The sequence below is a fragment of the Canis lupus genome, chromosome 24, assembly GCF_011100685.1.
Source record: "Canis lupus familiaris isolate Mischka breed German Shepherd chromosome 24, alternate assembly UU_Cfam_GSD_1.0, whole genome shotgun sequence".
In the NCBI taxonomy this organism is placed as follows: Eukaryota; Metazoa; Chordata; class Mammalia; order Carnivora; family Canidae; genus Canis; species Canis lupus.
The window spans coordinates 19,775,770-19,795,526 of NC_049245.1; the positions used below are offsets into that span (position 1 = coordinate 19,775,770).

The window sequence follows — 19,757 nt, forward strand, 5'->3', positions numbered from 1 at the left end:
ATCCCAACTCCACAACTGGGATCCCCACCCAGGACTCCAAGGGACTTCATTTAAAAATCTTCAGACCCAAGGGCACTGTAGGATGCATGAGAGCTGGAAGCCTCTGAGATTTCCAACAACATTTAGAGAAAACAAGAGCTTCCCAACCTTCACTTGAAGCTAGATCCCCCTGGTGTACTGTGTGAAATAGTGGGCTCACTTTGGACTCCTTTGGACAGCCCATGATGGTGACATGACTTCTCTCTCGAGGCACTAAGGCCTACCTCCAAATCACCTGTTACAGGTTCTGTCGCCTGCAGATGTAGGTGACTATGAAGCTCATCACCAGCAGCACCTTGAAGCCAGAAACAAAGCTACAAAGAAAGAACAGGCATCCCAATGGGCAACAGGAGACATCAAATGGGGGCTCTGTGAGTTTAAATACCTCACTCCACTCAGGAGACAAGGTGAACCAGGAGCTCAGAGCAGTAGAGGTGAGCTTAACTGGGCTTCCAGTGGGCTTGTATGTGCCATGGGGTGCTGTGGACAGTATGAGGTTGGCCTGGATGGGGGATTGTACTTCATGTTGCACCCTACAGGTGAGCACCCGCTCAGACTCCTGGCCTGACACATTCACCAAATGCAAGCTTCCCAAGGTGTAGTGCCCATCACTATTCTCCTTGGATGTGAGTTGCTCAGCTCCCTTGAATGTAGGACAGTTCTCTAACCAACTGAGATGCACACTCTCTGGATAGAGTCTCTGCACGTGGCAGATAGCCACCAATCCAAGGAGGGTGATGACTGGGACACTGTCACTGAACAGGGAAATGATACAGATTAGAGAGAGCAGACTCCTACTTGAGGATGTCCACTGTGGGAGCCTGGGAATTCCTTGAAGATGGGTCATCTGTGGGAGGTCCACCTCAGAGGAGATTCAGGTACCCATTAAGTAAATGCATAGCAGAATGAAAGTGAATTGAGTCCATGCTTGATGCATGGTTGGATGCAGGAATGCATGGATGAAAGAATGAATAGTATTGATGAAACTCTCAGGCTAATTCACCTGGAACTGTTTTACTGAAATTCCTGGAAAGAAGTTTTGCTTCATTTCTCATGTTCTTTGTCTTGGCCCAATGTCTGACGGCCTGGTTAGGTCAAGGTGGGGACTCACTACATACTCTTAGTAACATATCTTGGCACCAATATATGAAAATTACAAATTGGGTTGCCATATGGCAGGAGGGGAAGGAGACCAATGTACAAGGAGGAAGATGGTACATACCTTCTGCATCATAACAGGGGGATGGCTTGGAGCATAGTAGACATTATATAAACAAGGGGACTTGCTGAACAACACATTACTACAAACTTAGTGGTTTACGGAAACACATATTATTTCATAGTTCCTGTGGATCAGGAGTTCAGGCATAGGTTAACTTAGCTCTCATGCACAGACGGAAGGAAGATGATGTAAAGACACAGGAAGAAGTCCTTTTCTGGGGCTACCAGAGGCTGGGAGAGAGGCCTGTAACAGGTTCCCCCTCACAGTACAAGACAGCTTTAGTTATACTTGCCAAGTTTGAAAGCAACCAAAATGACCTTCAATAAAGAGTGCATAAAGAAATTGTGATTGTACACCAGACAGTGGAATATTACCCAGTGCTATAAAGAAATGACCTATTAGGCCTTGAAAAGATGAGGAAGAACCTTAAATGCTTATTGTTAATCAAAGGAAAAGCTTGCATCATCCCAACTATATGACGTTCTGGAAATGGCAAAACTTTGGAGACAGTAATATGTCAGTGATTGCCAGGGATTAGGGTAGAGAGAGATAAATAGGCAGAGCACAGAGGATTTTTGGGGAAGTGAAACTACTCTGTGCCCTAATAGGATAATTTGTAGTGAATTACAGGACAAACTTGTCCAAATCCGCAGACTCTACAATACCAAGAGTGAATCATAATGTGAACTGTGGACATTGGATGTTAAGGACCCATCAGTGTAGTAGGTTCATCATTTGTAAGAAATGTACCCCTGGTGGAGGATTTTGATAATGGCAGCAGCTGTGATGTGTGGAGGTGGGGAGTCCTACGGGAAATCTGCACATTCTGCTCAATTCTGGTGTGAACCTAAATCTACTTTAAACTATGAAGTCAATCCATTAAAACAATCCATATCAAAGGTCATCTAGATTTTATTCCAAGATATCCTCTAGATATTTTTATAGTTTCATGTCTACATTTGAGTTACTTTTATGAAGGCTGTTAGGAGGTCTGTGTCTGGAGTCAATTTGTTTTCACGTATGTTCACATGTCCAGTAGCTCCATCAACATTTGTTAAAGACTATCTTGGTACTTCCCGAAAGATCAGTTGGCTGTATTTATGTGGGTCTGTTTCTGGACTTTCTATTCTCTTGCTTTGCTTTGTGTGTCTAGTCCCTCACCAATGCCACTTTTTTGATTCCTGGAGTTCCCTAGTAAATCTTATAGTGGAATCATGTCAATCTTCTAGTTTATTCTTCCCCAACATTGAGTTGGCTATTCTGGATCTTTAATTTCTCTATATAAACTTTAGAATCAGTTTGTTACTATACATAAAGTACTTTTCAGGTATTTTGATCGAGATTGCTTTTAATCCCTAGGTCAACTTGGAAAGTATGGATACCCTGACAATATTGAGTCTTTCTATCCCTGAACATGGGATGTAGCTCTATTTCTTTAGTTCTTCTTTGATTGTTTCGTCAGTTTTCTAGCATTCTTATTTAGGTCTTATACATATTATATGAGATTAATACCTGAGTATTTCTCCTTTTTTGCATGCTAATGAAAATGATCATATGTGTTTTTAGTATATAGAAGCACAATTGATTTTTGTATGTTGATCTTGGATCCTTGCTGATCTCACTTATCAACTTAAAGAGTTTCTTTTTTTTTTTTTTTTTTAATTTTTATTTATTTATGATAGTCACAGAGAGAGAGAGAGAGAGAGAGAGAGAGAGAGAGAGGCAGAGACACAGGCAGAGGGAGAAGCAGGCTCCATGCACCGGGAGCCCGATGTGGGATTCGATCCTGGGTCTCCAGGATCACGCCCTGGGCCAAAGGCAGGCGCCAAACCGCTGCGCCACCCAGGGATCCCAACTTAAAGAGTTTCTTAAAAAGCAGATCCTCTGAGATTTTCATCTGCAAATAAGGAAGTTTTATTTCTAACTTTTAAAAAATTTCTACCTTCTCAGTTTAGATTCCTTTCCCCTCCGTTTCTTCCCTTCTCTTCCTTTCTTCTTCTCCCTTGTTCTCCTATAACTTCTAGTACTGTGTTGAATATGAGTTGTGAGAATGAAAAACCTCCCTCATTCCTTACCTTAGGGGGAAAAAAGCCATTCAGACATTTACCACTAAGTGCAATGAAAGGTGTGGGACATTCTGCAGATGTTTTTCATCAAGTTGAGGAAATTCTCTGCTATTTCCAGTTGGCTGAGAGTTTGCATCATGAATACGTTTTGGATTTGTCAAAGGCTTTTTCTGCATCAACTGATATTATCATGTAGTTTTCTTTTTTAACCTGTTGATGTGATAGATTACAGTAATTGATTTATAAGCAGTGAAACAGTCTTCCGTGCCTGAATAAATCCTTCCTAGGATTAAATACCACGGTATAGAACTTTACATTCTGAAATTCTATTTGCTAGCATTATGTTGAAAATCCTTGCATGTAGAATCATGAGAGATATACGTCTGTAGTTATCTTTTTAATGTACATTAAATCTGGTTTTGCTATCAAGGTAATAATAGACCCAACAAATGAATAAGGAACGTGTCATCCTCTTCTATTTTCTGGAAGATTGTATAAAATTGGTACTAATTCTTCTGCAAATGTTTACTAACATTTTGCAAGGGGTCTAGATGTCTCATATATTTTACTCGTTCAAAAACTATCCAAGCTTTCTTCCTCCTTCCTTATACTCAGAAAATGGTTTTGGCGTCCTCTTCCATCAGATGTGCACCTCTCAAGCCATCTGCTCTGGCAGTTGGAACTCAAAGCCTCTGCAACATGAACCAATGGCCTTGGGGAAGAGATTCCACATGCTTGTTTAGCTTTTTCAGCAAGTAGAGTCAGAACCTTAAGTTCTGTTGGAGAGCCTGCAGTGTTCAGCTTCCATCACTGACCCAGAGAGACCCCTAGTGACCACTTCTGGCCAGTGTTCCATTAGCATGCAAACCTCTGCAAATTTTCACAGTGATTATGTTTAGATGGAACATTAAGGATTCTTTTCTTGCTTTATAATTTCATATTTTCCCACATTTGTTGTCCATTGAGAGGTAGCATCTGTGTGGTGGTAAAAAATTAAAGGACAGATTTTTTGGTCCTATGTAACCCTGGGGGCGGGGGGCGGGGGATGAGAACTCTAAAATGTGCTGCGCTCAGGCTTGTGACCATAGAGGAGTGTCTTTCCTTGAACGTAATGGTGTGGACTGTTCCACACAGCCACTGGGAGATTTTCTGAGCCAAGAGCTATTCCAACCTAGTTCTATCAATTCGGGCTCAGACAGAGAAATTCTCCTCCAAGAAATTCTAGGTAAACTGGTGAGAACAGAGTAAACAGGCATAAGGGAGTCCCCACCACACACATCTGAAGCTCCACTCACTGGGGAATTCCAGCAGCAGAGTCAGCAGCAGGGATGGCAGAGGTGGGCAGATGCAGAGCCAGGGACAGGCTTCATCATGGTCTTAGAGCCTTCCTGTCTGAGTGTTGTCATGGGAGGCCCAGGACTCTGCTCTGAAGAGAGAAGATACTCCCTGCCTCTGTGATGTCAGAAGAAGGGGACTGTGATGAGAGGAGAGACCACAGGACTTTAACATTTTTTCTTTGAGATTATCAAGGGACAGGCAAGGCGGCCACAAGCTGAGAAGATGCTGCTTGAAATGTTTGGGGTTTCCAGAGTTAAGGGCATGACACCCATGAACTTATGCTCATTGCTGAGCCTCATCCCATCTGAGATCTCCCCAACCCACACCCCTGCTGCTGTAGAGGTAGACATGATGCGGGAAAGAGGTTAGACTTTTGGCGATGGTGATAATTTGTGGTTTATAGAATTGAGGGTGCTACAGGGAGCGTGAGACCACTGTGCAGGAGCAAAAGCAATGCACCTAGAAACATGCCTGGAAGGTGAGGGCTGCCTATTCTATCTGTGCCGGTCTGGGGGTAGCTCTGGAAGAAGGGAGTGGAGGACAGAAGAAAAGCTCTCAGAAAGAGAGGAGAACCAGCATGTTGGCCTCCTTCTCTCACCTCCAGAATGGGCTCAATCCAAGCACAAAGGTTGTGTCCCGGGCCTCTCAGCCCACACTCAGCTAGTGAACCTTTAATATCCACGAGTGCATATTCAGCACTGACCGCTAAGGCTATTTCGCTTTGCTTCTTTGTTAGCCCCACATCCTCTAGGGATCGACAGAATGTTAGGGCCAGGAGAGGTGTTAGAACAAGAGGAGAATGCAGAACAGTCCCAAACTGCCTATGGGAGATGACAAGAGTCCCCTCCTCCACTTATGACACCATCCTATCACATTGTTCTGGAATGAGGAAGTCCGTGCTGGATTAGCCCTGCTGAGAGCTGGGCAGGATCTTACCCCAGCTTTCAGGAAACCTGCCATGTAATACTTCTCTAGCAGACCTCACACCTTCCATTAGACTCTTAACTCTTTAGAGCCTGGGATTTTTAGTGCCTTCACAGTCAAGAGCACTGGCTTTGCAAACAGAAGCAGTTAAGGTTCAAACCTTGAATGCACTTCTTGGTGGCTGAGCTGTGTAAACTTTGACCTTGAAATGTTCATTTGTATAGCTCTAATACTCAAAACTGTGTTCATAGTCTGCACTTGGACTTTCTCTTCTCCGCTTAGCCCCTGTTCAGTGTTTGGCACAACTTGTAACCATTTGGTCAAACCAAGAAGGGACCCATGTTCTACACCCTCGTCTCTCTCCTACCAGCCCCTATTAATTTTACCTCCTAAACACCTCTAGAATCTATGTCCCCATTTCCACATCATCTTCTGCCTGGGTGAAAACTGTTACTTCCGGATAAGCTATCCCTAACTCCTTTGCCCGCTGTTGCTCTTCTTTCTACTTCATCCAGGGTGTTTTTCCAACACACAGATCTGAGGACATCCCATTCTTGCATAAACATTTTTGTGGATTCTCATTGTTCTTGCATAGTTAGATTGTTTGGTATATGGTCTGTGGTGTGTGGTGTGTGGTGTGTGGTATGTGGTATCTGGTGTATTGTTTATGCCATATAGTGGGTGATATATGGTAGAGGCATATTGTAAATGGCATATGGATTTGGTATGTGGCATATGGTATATGATACAAGGTATGTGGTATGTGGTACGTTAAAAAGCCCATCCTTCCATGATTGGCTTGGCCCCAGGGGATAAAATGATCCCACCCTTTCTGGTACCCACCACAGCCTCTCTACTCCCCATCAGGTTTCCTGGGAAACGTGCTGACATGAATATTAGCAAGCAGGTCATTTTCAGGGAAAACACTAGAATCCAACATGGTAGTGAGGAGAAGGGAGCGAGATTGTTCAGAAGAAGTGGGTGGCAGTGAAGTCCCAAAGAAAACTTCAGCTGATCTCCCACGGATCTCTGGTACTAGGATGTTCCTTTAAAGTTGTCCTGAACTGGGGTGAGAGGGCTGGACCTTTACATCCCCATGTTGATGAGCCACTGGATATGGCAGGTTCCCAGGCGTGACCTTGGCATTGTGGCTTTCCTCAGCTGAGGCCATCCCAAGAGGGCTGACAGCTCAGGGCCATCTCCTGAGGTCTGGTTCATCATAGCACTCACCACCCTCTGCTGAGCCCCTTCCACTTCAGGTCCTTGGGCTCAGGATATGGTATAACTTCACTTCCCCTCCCATGAGGTCTTACAGCCCTCCCACCTCACTCAGAGTCTCAGAGTGTGCTGACCCCACTTGGTCTAACATGGGCTTTACAAACTGGAAATATTTAGGGGAATGTCATAGAGGACCGAGGAGCAGCTTCTTTTGGGATCTCTGAGTGCTTGGCTCTGGAGTGAGCTCTGGCAGTGGACAGAGAAAGGAGGAGAAGGACCTCAGACTGTGAAGTGAAATGAAACCTGGCTATGAAGACGCCTGGGTGGCTCAGCAGTTGAGCATTCTGCCTTTGGCTCGGGGCCTGATTCCAGGGTTTGGGATGGAGCCTCACGACCTGCTCCTTCAGAGAGTTTGCTTCTCCCTCTGCCTGTGTCTCTGCCTCTCTCTTTGTCTCTCACGAATAAGTAAATGGAAATCTTTAAACAAACAAACAAACCAACCAAAAAACCCTGGGTATAAAAACACAGAAGTCTCCCCAACACACATTGTCTTGTGTTGTCCCCCAGTGAGGTGCAAGAGGCGAGATTCAGCTGAGGACAGGATAATGACATTTTTTAATAGTTCCTATTTTGGAACAATTTACATTTACACAAAAATTATGACAATCACACAGAGTTCCATATATAACTGCACACAGTTTCCCTCTTATTAGCATCTAATGGAAATATGGTGCACCTGTGATAATTAGTGAACCAAAACTTGGTACATTACTATTAACCAAAGGCATAGTTTATTCAGATTTTTTCTTAGCTTGGGCTGCTATAACATAGCACCATAAACCGGATGCCTTGAAACAACAGGAACTTATCTCTCACAGACCTGGAGGCTGGAAGTCTGAAATCAGGGTGCCAGGATGGTTGGGCTGTGATGGTTGGGCTTGTGGTTGTAGACTGCCGATTACCTGTATTCTCACCTGGTGGATGGGGCAAGCTGGTTGCCTGGCCTCTCTTCATAAGGGCAATGATCCCCTTCGTGAGGACTCCATCCTCATGACCTCAACACCCATCAATGATCTCACTTTCAAATCCCATCACACTGGATTTTAGAATTCAACATTTGAACTTTGGGGAGACACAGATACTCAGCCCAGCAAACATTTATTTAGTTTTTACCCCAATGACCTTTTGTCTTTCAGAATTCCATGCAGGTTACCACATGACATTTTCTTGTCTTTTTTCTTTAGATTGCTCTCAGCTCTGACAGCTTATCTGCCTTTCCTTGTTGGTGATGGCCTGACAGTTAGAGCAGTCCTGCTCAGGTATCTCATGGAATGTCTCTCTGCAATTTGTCAGATGCTTTCCTCATAAGCAGACTGGGGTGACGGGTTTGGGGAGGAAGGTCACAGAGGAAAAGTGCTGCTTTCATGACATTATATCCAGGGTGCACACTGTGGCCATGGCTCGTGGCTGTCGGTGAACTCATGATCATGTGGCTGAACTCTATTTGTCAAGTGTCCTCTCTGTAGTTACTCCTTTTTCCACTTTTCCATGCTATCCTTTTTAGAAGAGTCACCACAACCAGCCCACCCTTCAGGAGTGGGCGGTTAGGCTTCCTGTCCTTAGGGTAAAGTATCTACGTAAATCATCTGGGACCTTTCTGCACAGGACATTATTTCTTCTCTTCAATTTATCTATTTACTCAATTATTAATTTATACCAATTTGGGCTTAAAGATATTTATTTTGTATGTGGGAGTGTAATCGGTCTTAGAAGGAGCTATAACAAAATATCCCAACTAGGTGGCTTATAACAAAAGAAAGTACCTGCTCACTCTTGTGGAGGCTGGAACCTGAGATCAGGGAGTCAGCCTGCTTGGGAGAGGGCCTCTAGGTTTTTCATTTTGTCCTCACATGGCTGAAGGGGCTGGGGTCTTATTTATTTATTTATTTATTTATTCATTTATTCATTCATTTATTTTTAAAAGATTTTATTTATTTATTCATGACAGACACAGACAGAAAGGGGCAGAGACACAGGCAGTAGGAGAAGATGCTCCTTATTAGGATTCCAATGTGGGACTCGATCCCAGGACCTGGGATCAGGAACTGAGCCAAAGGCAGATGCTTAACCTCTGAGCCACTCAGGCACCCCATGGGGTTTCTTTTAAAAGGGCTAATACCACTCATGAGGGTGGATCCTCATGACCTACTTAGTATCCAGAGGCCCCACCTTCTGACAGCAGCATGTGGGCTTGAATATTCTAACACTTGAATTTTGTGAGGACTCAAACATTCAGACCATAGCAGAACCGGATATAATGCTTTACTTATTTGTTGCTCAAACTGTTGCACTTTGGCCATCGGGAGCTCTTCCAGGAGGTTCCTGTACTCATTTGACGTACTCCAATCAGTGGGCTATTGTTGTGTTTTTTTGGAAATCCACTTGCTTATTTCTGGAGGATATGATGTTCTGGTAGAATTTTTCAACACAAAGAAGAGGGAGTAGTATTTAATGAAAAGGTTTTAGGTACATGCACCAGTTGATTGAATGAAGTGAAATATTATTTTATAATCTGACATCTAGTAGACACTGATATCTTCCATGAAGTATTCACCAATATGTTTTTTAAAAATGTGATGGCCTAACACATGGCAGTCATTGTTCTGGGAACCAAGGACACAGGTATGGTCCCTTCTCTGTCAGAGTTGACATCCTATTTGAGGAAGAGACAAATACACACAGGAATTCTCATACTGCATGGTGCTGAAGTGCACGAATGTCAGTTGCACAAGTCAGTTAAAGAACATTAGTCCCGGGAATCCCTGGGTGGCTCAGTGGTTTAGTGCCTGCCTTTGGCCCAGGGCGTGATCCTGGAGTCCCCGGATGAAGTTCCACATCAGGCTCCCTGCATAGAGCCTGCTTCTCCCTCGGCCTGTATCTCTGCCTCTCTCTCTCCTTTGTGTCTTTCATGAATAAATAAATAAAATCTTAAAAAAAAAGAAAAAAAAAAAACACTTAGTCCCCAAACACACATTTCAAGTTTTATTGACCACAAGGAATTTACCACGAGCAACGGCATGAAGTACAAACTTTACTGCTGCTTCTTCCTCAGGCCACAAATCCCTATGTAACTAGCAAATGCTCATCACGATAAGTAAGCATCACATCTTTCAAAGACTGTAATGGTTCATCTCTGTGACTCCGTTACTTATTTTACCACACACAGCAGCACAGGCTGTTGTGTTGTGCTCTGTTCTCTCAGCAATGAACCACAGCGACATTGCATAAAGCTGGAAAAAATGACAAAAGGGAATTGGCACAAAGCTGAGAGTGCAATGGAGAAACAAGAAGAGATGAGGCTGCAGGTGAAGTTCACGTTGAATGTGAGTGGAGCTCATAAAGGCCTAGCTACCATGGGAATGGTGACAGGGATGCTGGTCCCCAGTGTGTGGATATGCAGCCTAAGGAACAGAATGAAGGCAAACTTACCCCGTGAAACAGGAGAGTGGTGGTTGAAGCAGGGGCGATGTGTGAAAATGTCCCAAGGAAGTGACACCAGCAAATAATTAAATTAATACTGTAAAGATTTCACAACATTGAAAGTGCAAGAGTTAAAAAACAATTAAAAAAATAAAAAGAAAGTGCAAGAGTTGGAATGTTGGAAGCTGATCCCATTGAGAACAGAGTGAGATAACTCAGATGCTGACTCTATATTGTCAAGTGTGAGGTCAGAAGAATGCAAGCACTGTGCAAACTACTCTTGATAGGTCTTTACAAAAAATAAAACACAAGCCTTTTCAGTGTTGCTAATGTTTCAAATGACCGTATATCAAGTAAACAATAGTTTTATTGTTTTTTAATTTCCCTATAACTTTCACAATAGATAGCTAAAGAGATTTTCTATGTTTTGAAAAACATTTGTGAAGGTCACAGAAGAATCATTATTTTGCCCGTTGATTACTGAGTTAACGTTGCATGTTCCAGCCAAACAGTGATAGTTTCTGTCCCGCAATCTCCTACAAAATGAGCACTGGCCTCCATTTATTTTTTATTTTTTATTTTTTTATATTTATTTATTTATTGATTTATTTACTTATTTATTTATTTATTCGGCCTCCATTTATCATGTCCGCTGACCATAAGTTCTAGGGAAACAATTCAATTCAGCTATGATCTATCAGAACACAGAGCAAGAGAAAGGAATTGATATTTTATAAGGGTGGTTTATGTAAGGGGCTTTAAATAAAGTGACATGTCAGCAGAACTTGAAAGAGGGAGAGACGGTCATGCAGATCCTTAGGGGGAGGAAACAGAGGAGACATATACTTTGACTTCCATTTTTAAGGAATCACTGTGGCTGAAACTAGAGGGCCTGCTAGAGAGGAAGCAATGGTCCAGGAACAGATGCTGGTGGCCAGGATCAGGGAGCAAGCAGCCCTGGGAGGGAACAGTGTGCAGACTCTGGGTAGAGCTCACTGGTGTGCGGGAGGAGGCTTACACTCACTCCTGAGAGTTTTGTGAGCTAATTGTGAAAGTGCTGGCAGCTTGTCATTGGCCACGTCGGAGTGTTGACACCACAGATGTCCATAAGCACTACAAATCAGGTTTCTTTTCCTTTCTGGGAGTAGATTATTTAACATTGGGACTTAGAATTCCAAAGGCAGAATTGAATGTGGTATATAATGAAAGGATATCAAGGATGGCTCCGGCCTCCTGGACTGCCAGCTGGTGTACATGAGCAGTGGGGTTGGGATGACTGAAGGTGACAGAAGAGCTAACCTTTCAATCACTGGGAGGAAGGAATTTTCTCTCTGGGATTGAGGAGTAGGACATGGAGGCAGAAGAAGGAGAATCATTTCTCTTCATCAGACCAGGATGGAATTCATTTCTGTTCAAGACACAATGGGGAACCTCACCAAGGCTGGGAAATCTGGGTCTTGGCAGGAATACGTCCTGAGAGTATGGACGTGACTGTGTAGTTCATGGCCACAGTCCCCAGGAGATGGTTGAGATGCCTGATATGTGTAGATGTGAACTGTTCCTCATATTCCAGACATATGTCCTTACATAAGTCCCCAGAGCAAGTTCCCATGGATCCTGCTCAGGCCCAGGGATGAAGACCCAGTGCTGAGGGCAGAAGGACTGTGAGAAGGAGCCGCAAGATCTGTGGGTAGGCTGGCGTCTGGGGGAAGCAATGCATATGGAGCAGAATTGTGGAAGCGTCTAGTTGTTCCTTCTCTTAGGCTGGGCCTCTCAGGGAAGGAAGGAGGCAGCAGACACTGATGGTGGCGTGTGGCAGGGGAGGAGGAAAGAGGTGTGGGATCCATGTCCACATTTAATTATCTGCTCATCATTCCAGAAATGTTCCCCACGTGTCTGCTATGTCCTTGGTGCTATTTTCCTCCTGGGGCACCTGTTGTGGGAGGTCAGGCAGCCCCTGATATAGGACACTGCCACCTCAGGCTCTCCCCCAGGTTCTCACCCCCCTTCCCCATCCCATCCAGTCTGTCCCACAGAGGGTCAGCCAGGAGCCCTCCTCAGAGCAACTATCTGGCATCTATCAGCATCTCCTAGAAGCAGACTCCTTGTATCCTTAGAAGCCCCATGCTCGATAATCTAGGGATGGTCTCCAAGGGATTCCTTGCACCCAGCTGCCCCTAACTCAGGCCCTCTGCCCACTCCCTTCCCAGAATCTCTAGGACTCTGTGCACACTCTTGAAGGCCTTGAACCTCAACCACCAACTACAGCCCCCACACACACACACTCCCTGGGATTGGGAACCTCCTGGAGGGTCCCTGAGATTTCTGAGGGCATCAAGGGACGTGTGTCACCTGCTCTTTACTCCAGATGGGTGCTGACCCTCTGTGCTCTGTGGGCTGCCCCTCTTCCTGACCTGGATCCTACTGGGACTGATCTTGGCCTGCCTTCCCTGACCCAAACTTACAGTTAGGTCCTTGCTTCCTGTGGGCATAGATGGCAGAGACAGTGATGAGCAGCAGCAGCTTTGGGCTCAGGAGGAGGGCTGTCAGCAGTGGAGCAGACACTGGGATTGAGGAGTAGGACATGGAGGCAGAAGAAGGAGAATCATTTCTCTTCATCAGACTAGGATGGAATTCATTTCTATTCAAGACACAATGGGGAACCTCACCAAGGCTGGGAAATCTGGGGCTTGGCAGGAATCTGGGTCTGGAAATGAAGGGATATAAGGCACCATATTAAGGAGCACCCTCTTTAATATGGCACCTGAGTGGCACCTGGGTGGCTCAGTGGTTGAGCATCCGCCTTTGGCTCAGGGCATGATCCCAGAGTCCTGGGATCGAGTCTTGCAACAGCTTCCCTGCAGGGAGCCTGCTTCTCCCTCTGACAATGTCTCTGCCTCTCTGTGTGTCTCTCATGAGTAAATAAATAAGATCTTGAAAAAGCAGAAGAAGGGGCACCGTGGAGTCCATTCTGTGGGGCCTCCAATTATTCCATCTGGGTCACCTGGGCCCCATCAACACTCTGAAAGTCATGAATCGCCCTTGCACTCAAGTTGAGGCAGAATTCAGAGTAAGAAGCTCCTTATCTTGCTCACCTTTCTCAGGACATTTCCCTCAATGTCTTTCTTGAGGGAAGGAGTGGAGAGAATGGGGCTCAGTAACCTGTAAGTGTGGTTTACTAACCTAGTCCTTAAACACCATGGGTCAGGTCACATATCCTCTTTCTGAAGAGGGAATAAGCTCATAGTTGAAGGAGGGTCACAGAAAAGTGAGAAATCCCAGGCATTCCCTCATTGGTGTCTCATGGGATAACTCTGAGACCTTGTCCTTGGGCCAGGACAAGTTCAATACCAGGGTAATAAAAACAAATGTCAGCCCAGCCTTGAGTAGAGTGAGGACAGGTGTCATGAACAAGGTGAAGGCTGCCCTGCTTTGCTCCATGTGTGGGGCTTGATGACCTCAAGTTCTCATGTGCTGAGGGAGGCCTCAAGGTGGCCTGATCTCTTGAAACCTCCTGGGGAGGGAAGGAAATGGAGTCTAATGCTTAGGAGTGCATTTAAACACCATCCAGCCCACCTGGACCCCAGTACCTACACCAGCTGCTCTGTTTCTGTGGACATAGAGCTTGGGTCAGGAAGCACAATTTTATATTTGCCTTTTCACAATGACTGGTTTTTGCTTGTACGCTTCTCCCTCTGCCTGTGTCTCTGCCTCTGTGTGTGTGTGTGTGTGTCTCTCATGAATAAATACATAAAATTTTTTAAACTAGAAGAAAGGAAGCTGTTGAGAACACACCATATTTGCCCTTGGGGTGTTGGAGGATGGTAGGTCACAGCTGGGTCCCGACCTAGTGTTCTCTCAGTAGAAAGAGCTGCATTGCCCACTTTTGCACCTGCTTCTAGCAGGCAGCCTGAAGTAGAGGACTGAAGAAGTGGAGGCTAAGTGGACACTAGCCTCTTCACTCCAGTTAAAACAACTCACAAAGAGCATCCCGATTGCCAGCTCTCTCTGAGCTCCCCGTCTTGCTGTGCTAGATTGTGTTCAACATCTCCCTTTGCCAGTCCTGTCTCCTTCCCTCTCTCACACATATGGATTGGGCAGCATTTCAGAGTGAGCTTTACCCCTTCTCATAGCATCTTGGAGTTTGCTTCCCAGGACACATGACATGTGGATCTTGTCTGGGAGGGGTCTGGAAAGCCAGCTCTAAAGTGCACATTTGGACCAGGATCTCTATCAACTGGCTGGCCAAGAGGGCCCCAGTCCTGGCAGGAGGTAGAGTAAGGTAGGTACCAGCTTGCTCTGCTATTGTCACTGCTGGAACCTCACTGTGGTGACCCCGGAGGGTGTAAGCAGAGGAGGGGAGTGCCCTGGAATTCTGGAAATGAGTTGGTAATTATGAGAACTATGGGATTGGGTGGATGTTACTGGGCATCAACTCTTTGGAAAAGGACAATGCAAAGAGAAAGCTGATGAAAAAAACTAAAACAAAAGAAAGCCAAGTCCGACTGATCACACGTGAAAGGTTCTTGGGAAAGTCAGAACTTCTGGGCAACATTGTAGACTCTTACCTCCTACAGGCAAAGGGAAGAAAAGCTGAGGACGTGATTGGGTTCAACATAATCCTAAGAGCATCAGTGCTACAAAGAAGATCGAAGTCTACAGCTACAGGGCACCTGCTGTGCCAGAACAGGGAACGTGTTGGGGGAAATATGGGAGATTGATACGGAGATGTGGGATAAGGACTTCCGGGCCAAGGCATTCAAAACCCTCAGGACACTTGTGTCTGCTGAGGACAAAGTAGCAGCTTGGCTACTCATCTCCAAACACAGACTCTGAACCCAAAGAAAACACAACAAAAGGACACTAAATGCTATGGAAAATTGGCTCTCAGTAGTCCTTGGAGAACAATGCCCAAACTGCAAAATCTCTGGGAGAAAAAAGGGAAAAGCCACCAAATCCAAATGCACTACTCTTTACATGTTGCCCTCTCACGCTCACTTGCTCAGGGAAGGGCAAGTGCAGCAGACAAGGGTAGCTAGCCAAGGAGCCTGAGAGGTATTTAGAAATGCCACTCCCATATAAAATACAGCTAAAAGTAGAAAAATATTGGAAATGTGTCCTGCAGATCAGGACACAGAGGGGGTTTCCAAGTATGCTTGACCTAAGAGGGCTGGCCCAGAACCCCTAGAGTCTGGAAACAATTGGTACCTTAAATGGCAAGAAAGACTGTGTGGTAATTAGCTAGGGTTTTGAGTGGGTTTATCTTGGAGTACCTGAGCCGAGCCAACTTAATCACAGAGATCCTTACAAGTGAAAGAAGGAGGCAAGAGAGTGGGAGCAGGATGCATGACGACCACAGCAGAGGTCAGAGTGTGTGGGGCCCTCTGCCGAAGAGTGTGGCTGCCTCTAGAAGCTGGAACAGCAAGGACGCCCGCTCTCCCCCAGAGTCCCCTGAAAGAACACAGCCCTGCCATCCCATCTCTAGAAATGGACGAAATAAATTTGTGTTTAAGCCACTATTCACTTGCTGACTATTATAGCAGTAATAGGAACCAAATACAGGGGGATAGGGACATTTTAGGCCAACAAATGTGAATAAAGGGGAGAGGCTTGATGAAAATGCATAATTTGTGGGGGGCAAAGCAAAAAAGAAGAAAGAAGTGCTGTTTCCAAATTGAGTGATGAAGAGAAGAAAGAACAATGGAGGAGGCAAACTTGGGTTCCTCACAAAGTACTAGAAAGATCAGAGGACTCAGAACCTCTCTCCTACTCTCCGAACCAGCCAACCAACCCCAAGCCCTATGAACATACCTGGTCATGCTATGCTGAGAGAAGGGAGCTCTTTTAAGCTAGAAGTATTGTAAAATTCCTCAGTACCATAAACATGAACAAAAAGATATGCATCCTTACACCATACCCGTTGGTCCTGTGATGGCAGTGGTCACTGCCTTGGGATGTCCAGGGGAGGTGGCACCCTTGTACATCAGGGACACATAGGCATATGGTTCTTGTGCCCAGAAGGCCAAGCCAGACAACCCCAATATCCATTTCGATCCTTAGCACACAGGAAACTTGTCAGTTCCAGACCACTGGAAGTATAAGAAGTAACAGCCTTGGTCTGAGCCTCGGGCAAGACCAAAGACAAAAACCCAACCCAGGTAGACCAGACATGATTATGTAGAGTTCTCTCTCCCTGCTCTCCTGGTTTAGTACAAGCCTGACCTCTGGAAATCACATGAGGTCCAAGCATAGGAGGGCCCTAGAGATGGAAGAGGAATGCAGGCACGATGGGTGCCCTGGACTGGAGGAAGAACACGGCTCCAGGTACCCTGGCTCCACATTCCTGACTCCACCAGCACAGAAGGAGGCCCAAGAGTGGCATTCGGACTAAGAAAAGTCTATACTCAATAATACCAGTTCCCATTTCAAAATAAACTCAAACAAGAAAAATGAGGGAAAAAGCAATGAAATTGGAAAGAGAAACAATAGAGAAAAATCACTGAAACAAAAGCGGGTTCTTTGAAAAGCTCAATAAAATGAAAAACTTCTAACAATTCTGACAACAAAAAAAGAGACAAATGACATACTTGCAGTATCAGGAATGAAACGAGGTATCACCACAGACATCAAGGATAACAAGGTAACATTACGAGCAATCTATGGGCAGAACCTTGACACCGGAAAGGAAAAGGACCAAATTCCTCAAAAGCACAGCCTGGCACAAGCATCCAATATGAAATGAAGAATTTGAGTAGCCTTAGCTATTCAGATTCTTTTCAAAACAAAGAAAGAATTGTGGAGGCCCAGGGGTTTCACAGGAAAATTCCTCGAAGTATTTACAGATGAATTAAAACCAAGTTCAATGTGCAAAATAAACTTATAGAAGAAATGAGGAAAATATGAATACATACACCATTTGAGGTGATGTTAGGGAATTATTCTTAATTGTCCAAGGTGTGTAACGGTATTGCTTTTGTAGAAAAACCAATGTCATTAATCACACGACCACACCATTATGAACTCCATTTGCAACTGGATGTGCACCCATGACTAGGTCATTACTGGACACAACGATGCAACTTCTGCATACCTCTCGTATTAAGGGAAATCATTAGGTGTCCCCAACCTACCTCTCTCTACTCTCAGAGCCAGCAAGAACATGGACACTCGATGACCCAGTGCTGACTGAGCAGTGAAGACAATGCCATAGGGCATGTTAGAAGGATCATGGGCCTTTGAGAGGGACTCCAGAGCAGACTTCTGGAAACCTGGCTCAACCTCCTCCTGATGTTACAGGAGAGAGAAATAAGAAATATTCTGATCATGGAAAGGGGACTCTCTACGCCCTTGAGTCAATGCCCTGCTGCTATAATGAACACGTGTTTGTTGTACAAGTCTCTGACCTGTTTTAGGAACTCCAGTTTCCTTTCAATCGTTTTTCTCATCACCTAGTCTAAGGGCAAGAAATCTTTACCATCTGTCCCACTTTGCTCCCTGAGTCCCTTCTGAAAATTCCAAGGTCACAGGGTTGGTTGAAGCAGGAAAGGAGATCAGAAATGAACCGGACATAAAGTAAATGTGCTGTAAGCGATCATGAATATTGATGCCCTGTTGTCCCAAATCGTGGGAGAGAGGAGGCCCATGCTGTGACTACCCATGGTCACCTAAAACTTAAAACTCCAGGTCCCCAGGGCTACCTTCCAGGATTTCAGAGAGGCAGGTACAGATACTTGCATTGGTGATGATGGGAAGTTCTAGAAGGGTAGAGACCACCCTTAGGCGAGAAAGAACTGGGGGCCGAGGTGGCTGGCCTGGCACAGTGACTTAATCACTGTGGTAAGGAGCAAAGGGGAGGGTGCTAGGAATAAGCTCACTGAGACCTCACCTTGGGTTTTCTGTGTTTTCTGGTCCTTTTGGGAGGCAGAGGCCACAAGGGTATGGTTTTTGGTGACTGCAGGCTGCCCGTCATGCTGCACCTGGCAGGTGAACACAACATCTTCCCTGTGGGTGGATGAATTCACCAGGAGCCAGCTCATCCAGTTAAAGGTCCCATCCTTGTTCTCTAGGAGGTTGGAGGCCACTGAGGGAGTTTCTGTTCGGGACACGTTTCCATTCTCCAACCAGGTCAGCTGTAGGCGCTGAGGGTAGAACTTCTTCACTTGGCAAGTGACATTCACCTGGTCCCCTGCCATGGGGTGCTGGGAAACCTCCAAGGTGGGCGGAACTGAAACAGCACAGAGCAGAAGCTCTGACCTTATGGAACAAACAGATCACAGGGGAGGGGCTGAAAACTTAGCTCCCACCACACAGCAAGGGAATCACCCAGAACACTGCCAGGCATGCAGCTGGTGCTCAAATACTGAGGGCAGTCTTCGCATATGAATGACACCCCTAAGTACAGTGCCAGCACACAGTAGGTGCTCAAGGACCCATAGCTCCTATTAGGGCAAGAATGAGTGAAATCAAGACACACAGCCCCTGGCAGGCAGTTGGAATAGAATAACTGTAGCAAAATAAATGAAATCACCAAGCACGCGGTGGCTTGGATTACAGCAGGTGCTCAATAATTGGAAGTGCTATGGTAAAGTAAATGAGACTGCCTAGCACAGTGCTCGGCACATGGTAGGTGTCTACTAGGCAGCTGCCATGGAAACAGGGGAGGTGACTGTAGGTGACTGTACATGTAGGTGCAGGGTGACTGGGAGGGCCTGTGAGGAGTCAGACTCCAGGCAATGGAAGGCCAAGAGTAGAGAGTAGGGGAGCGGCAGGGTCCTAGGCTTGGGGGCAACCTGAGCTTGGGCTGGGGGTGAGGGGCATCTACCTCGGAGAACTTCAGATAAGCTGGCAGTCCCACGAAGAGGAGGGTCCCCCTGCAGGGTCACGTGGGCCACCTCGCAGATGACCTGGGAGCGAACGTCCCCCGGGGCCAGCACCAGCTTGGTTGTGCTAGAGATGTTGTAGGAGGCGTTGTCTTCTTCTGGGTACACAGTGGTCTGAGAGGCTGTCAGTTCATTCCCATTTTTGAACCATCTCAGGGTGATGCTTCTGGGAGAGAAGCCGTGCGACTTGCAGGTGAAGCTCACTGTCTGCTGAGGCGTGGCCCTGGCCGTGGGGCCGGACACCACGGGGGGAGAAGGTTTGGCTACAAGAGGAGCATCAATGAACAGTAAGCATGACTGTGGTCATCAGCACTAACCGTACGTGTGTGACACTGTGGAGTAGCCTCAGCCCTCCTGATAGTGTGAGGAGGGCAGTGTTCTCCTCATCAACAGAGGAGGACACGAGGTTCCAGAGCTGAACTGGGATTTGGGCCCAGGGGCTCAGGTGCAGTTCCAGGCCTGAGCTCAGAGTCCCTTCTCTCCTCTGCCAGGTGACTTCCCAGCAATCTGGGCACAGGAAGGACATTTCTGATGGCTCTCACTCTTGGTATCCAGGGTTCCTCGCTGTCTCCCTGGAAACCTCAGAAAGAC

At 45.9% G+C, this 19,757-nt stretch overlaps 1 protein-coding gene, 2 long non-coding RNA genes and 1 pseudogene across 8 annotated transcripts in view; 2 read left to right on the top strand and 2 right to left on the bottom strand.

Moving 5' to 3' along the window:
- LOC119877467 overlaps positions 1 to 19,757 on the top strand; it is a 118,205-nt pseudogene that overhangs the window by 15,825 nt on the left and 82,623 nt on the right.
- On the bottom strand, positions 3,706 to 4,765 carry LOC119865636. The gene is made up of 2 exons (XR_005377684.1): positions 4,623 to 4,765; positions 3,706 to 4,302 (listed from the first exon to the last, which is right to left on the bottom strand). It is a non-coding gene; the product is annotated as an uncharacterized LOC119865636 (long non-coding RNA).
- Positions 4,850 to 10,612, top strand: LOC119877470. Its single transcript, XR_005377686.1, has 3 exons — positions 4,850 to 5,029; positions 8,052 to 8,126; positions 9,920 to 10,612. It is a non-coding gene; the product is annotated as an uncharacterized LOC119877470 (long non-coding RNA).
- The window catches only part of LOC119877466 (signal-regulatory protein beta-1-like), a 75,688-nt gene continuing 65,767 nt past the window's right edge, over positions 9,837 to 19,757 (bottom strand). Inside the window, exons 4-7 of one of the 6 annotated variants that reach the window (XR_005377678.1) lie at positions 18,173 to 18,511; positions 17,418 to 17,571; positions 12,753 to 12,851; positions 9,837 to 12,220 (exon numbers count right to left, since the gene is read on the bottom strand). Coding sequence is in view for 5 of the 6 variants with exons in the window: in XM_038571814.1 (XP_038427742.1) it covers positions 12,201 to 12,220; positions 12,753 to 12,851; positions 18,173 to 18,511 (458 nt within the window). In the remaining variant the exon portion in view is untranslated. Of the gene's footprint in view, positions 12,221 to 12,752; positions 12,995 to 17,417; positions 17,572 to 18,172; positions 18,512 to 19,757 lie in introns of those variants that run through there. The other 5 variants (XM_038571815.1, XM_038571814.1, XM_038571818.1 and 2 more) reach the window with 5 other exon arrangements.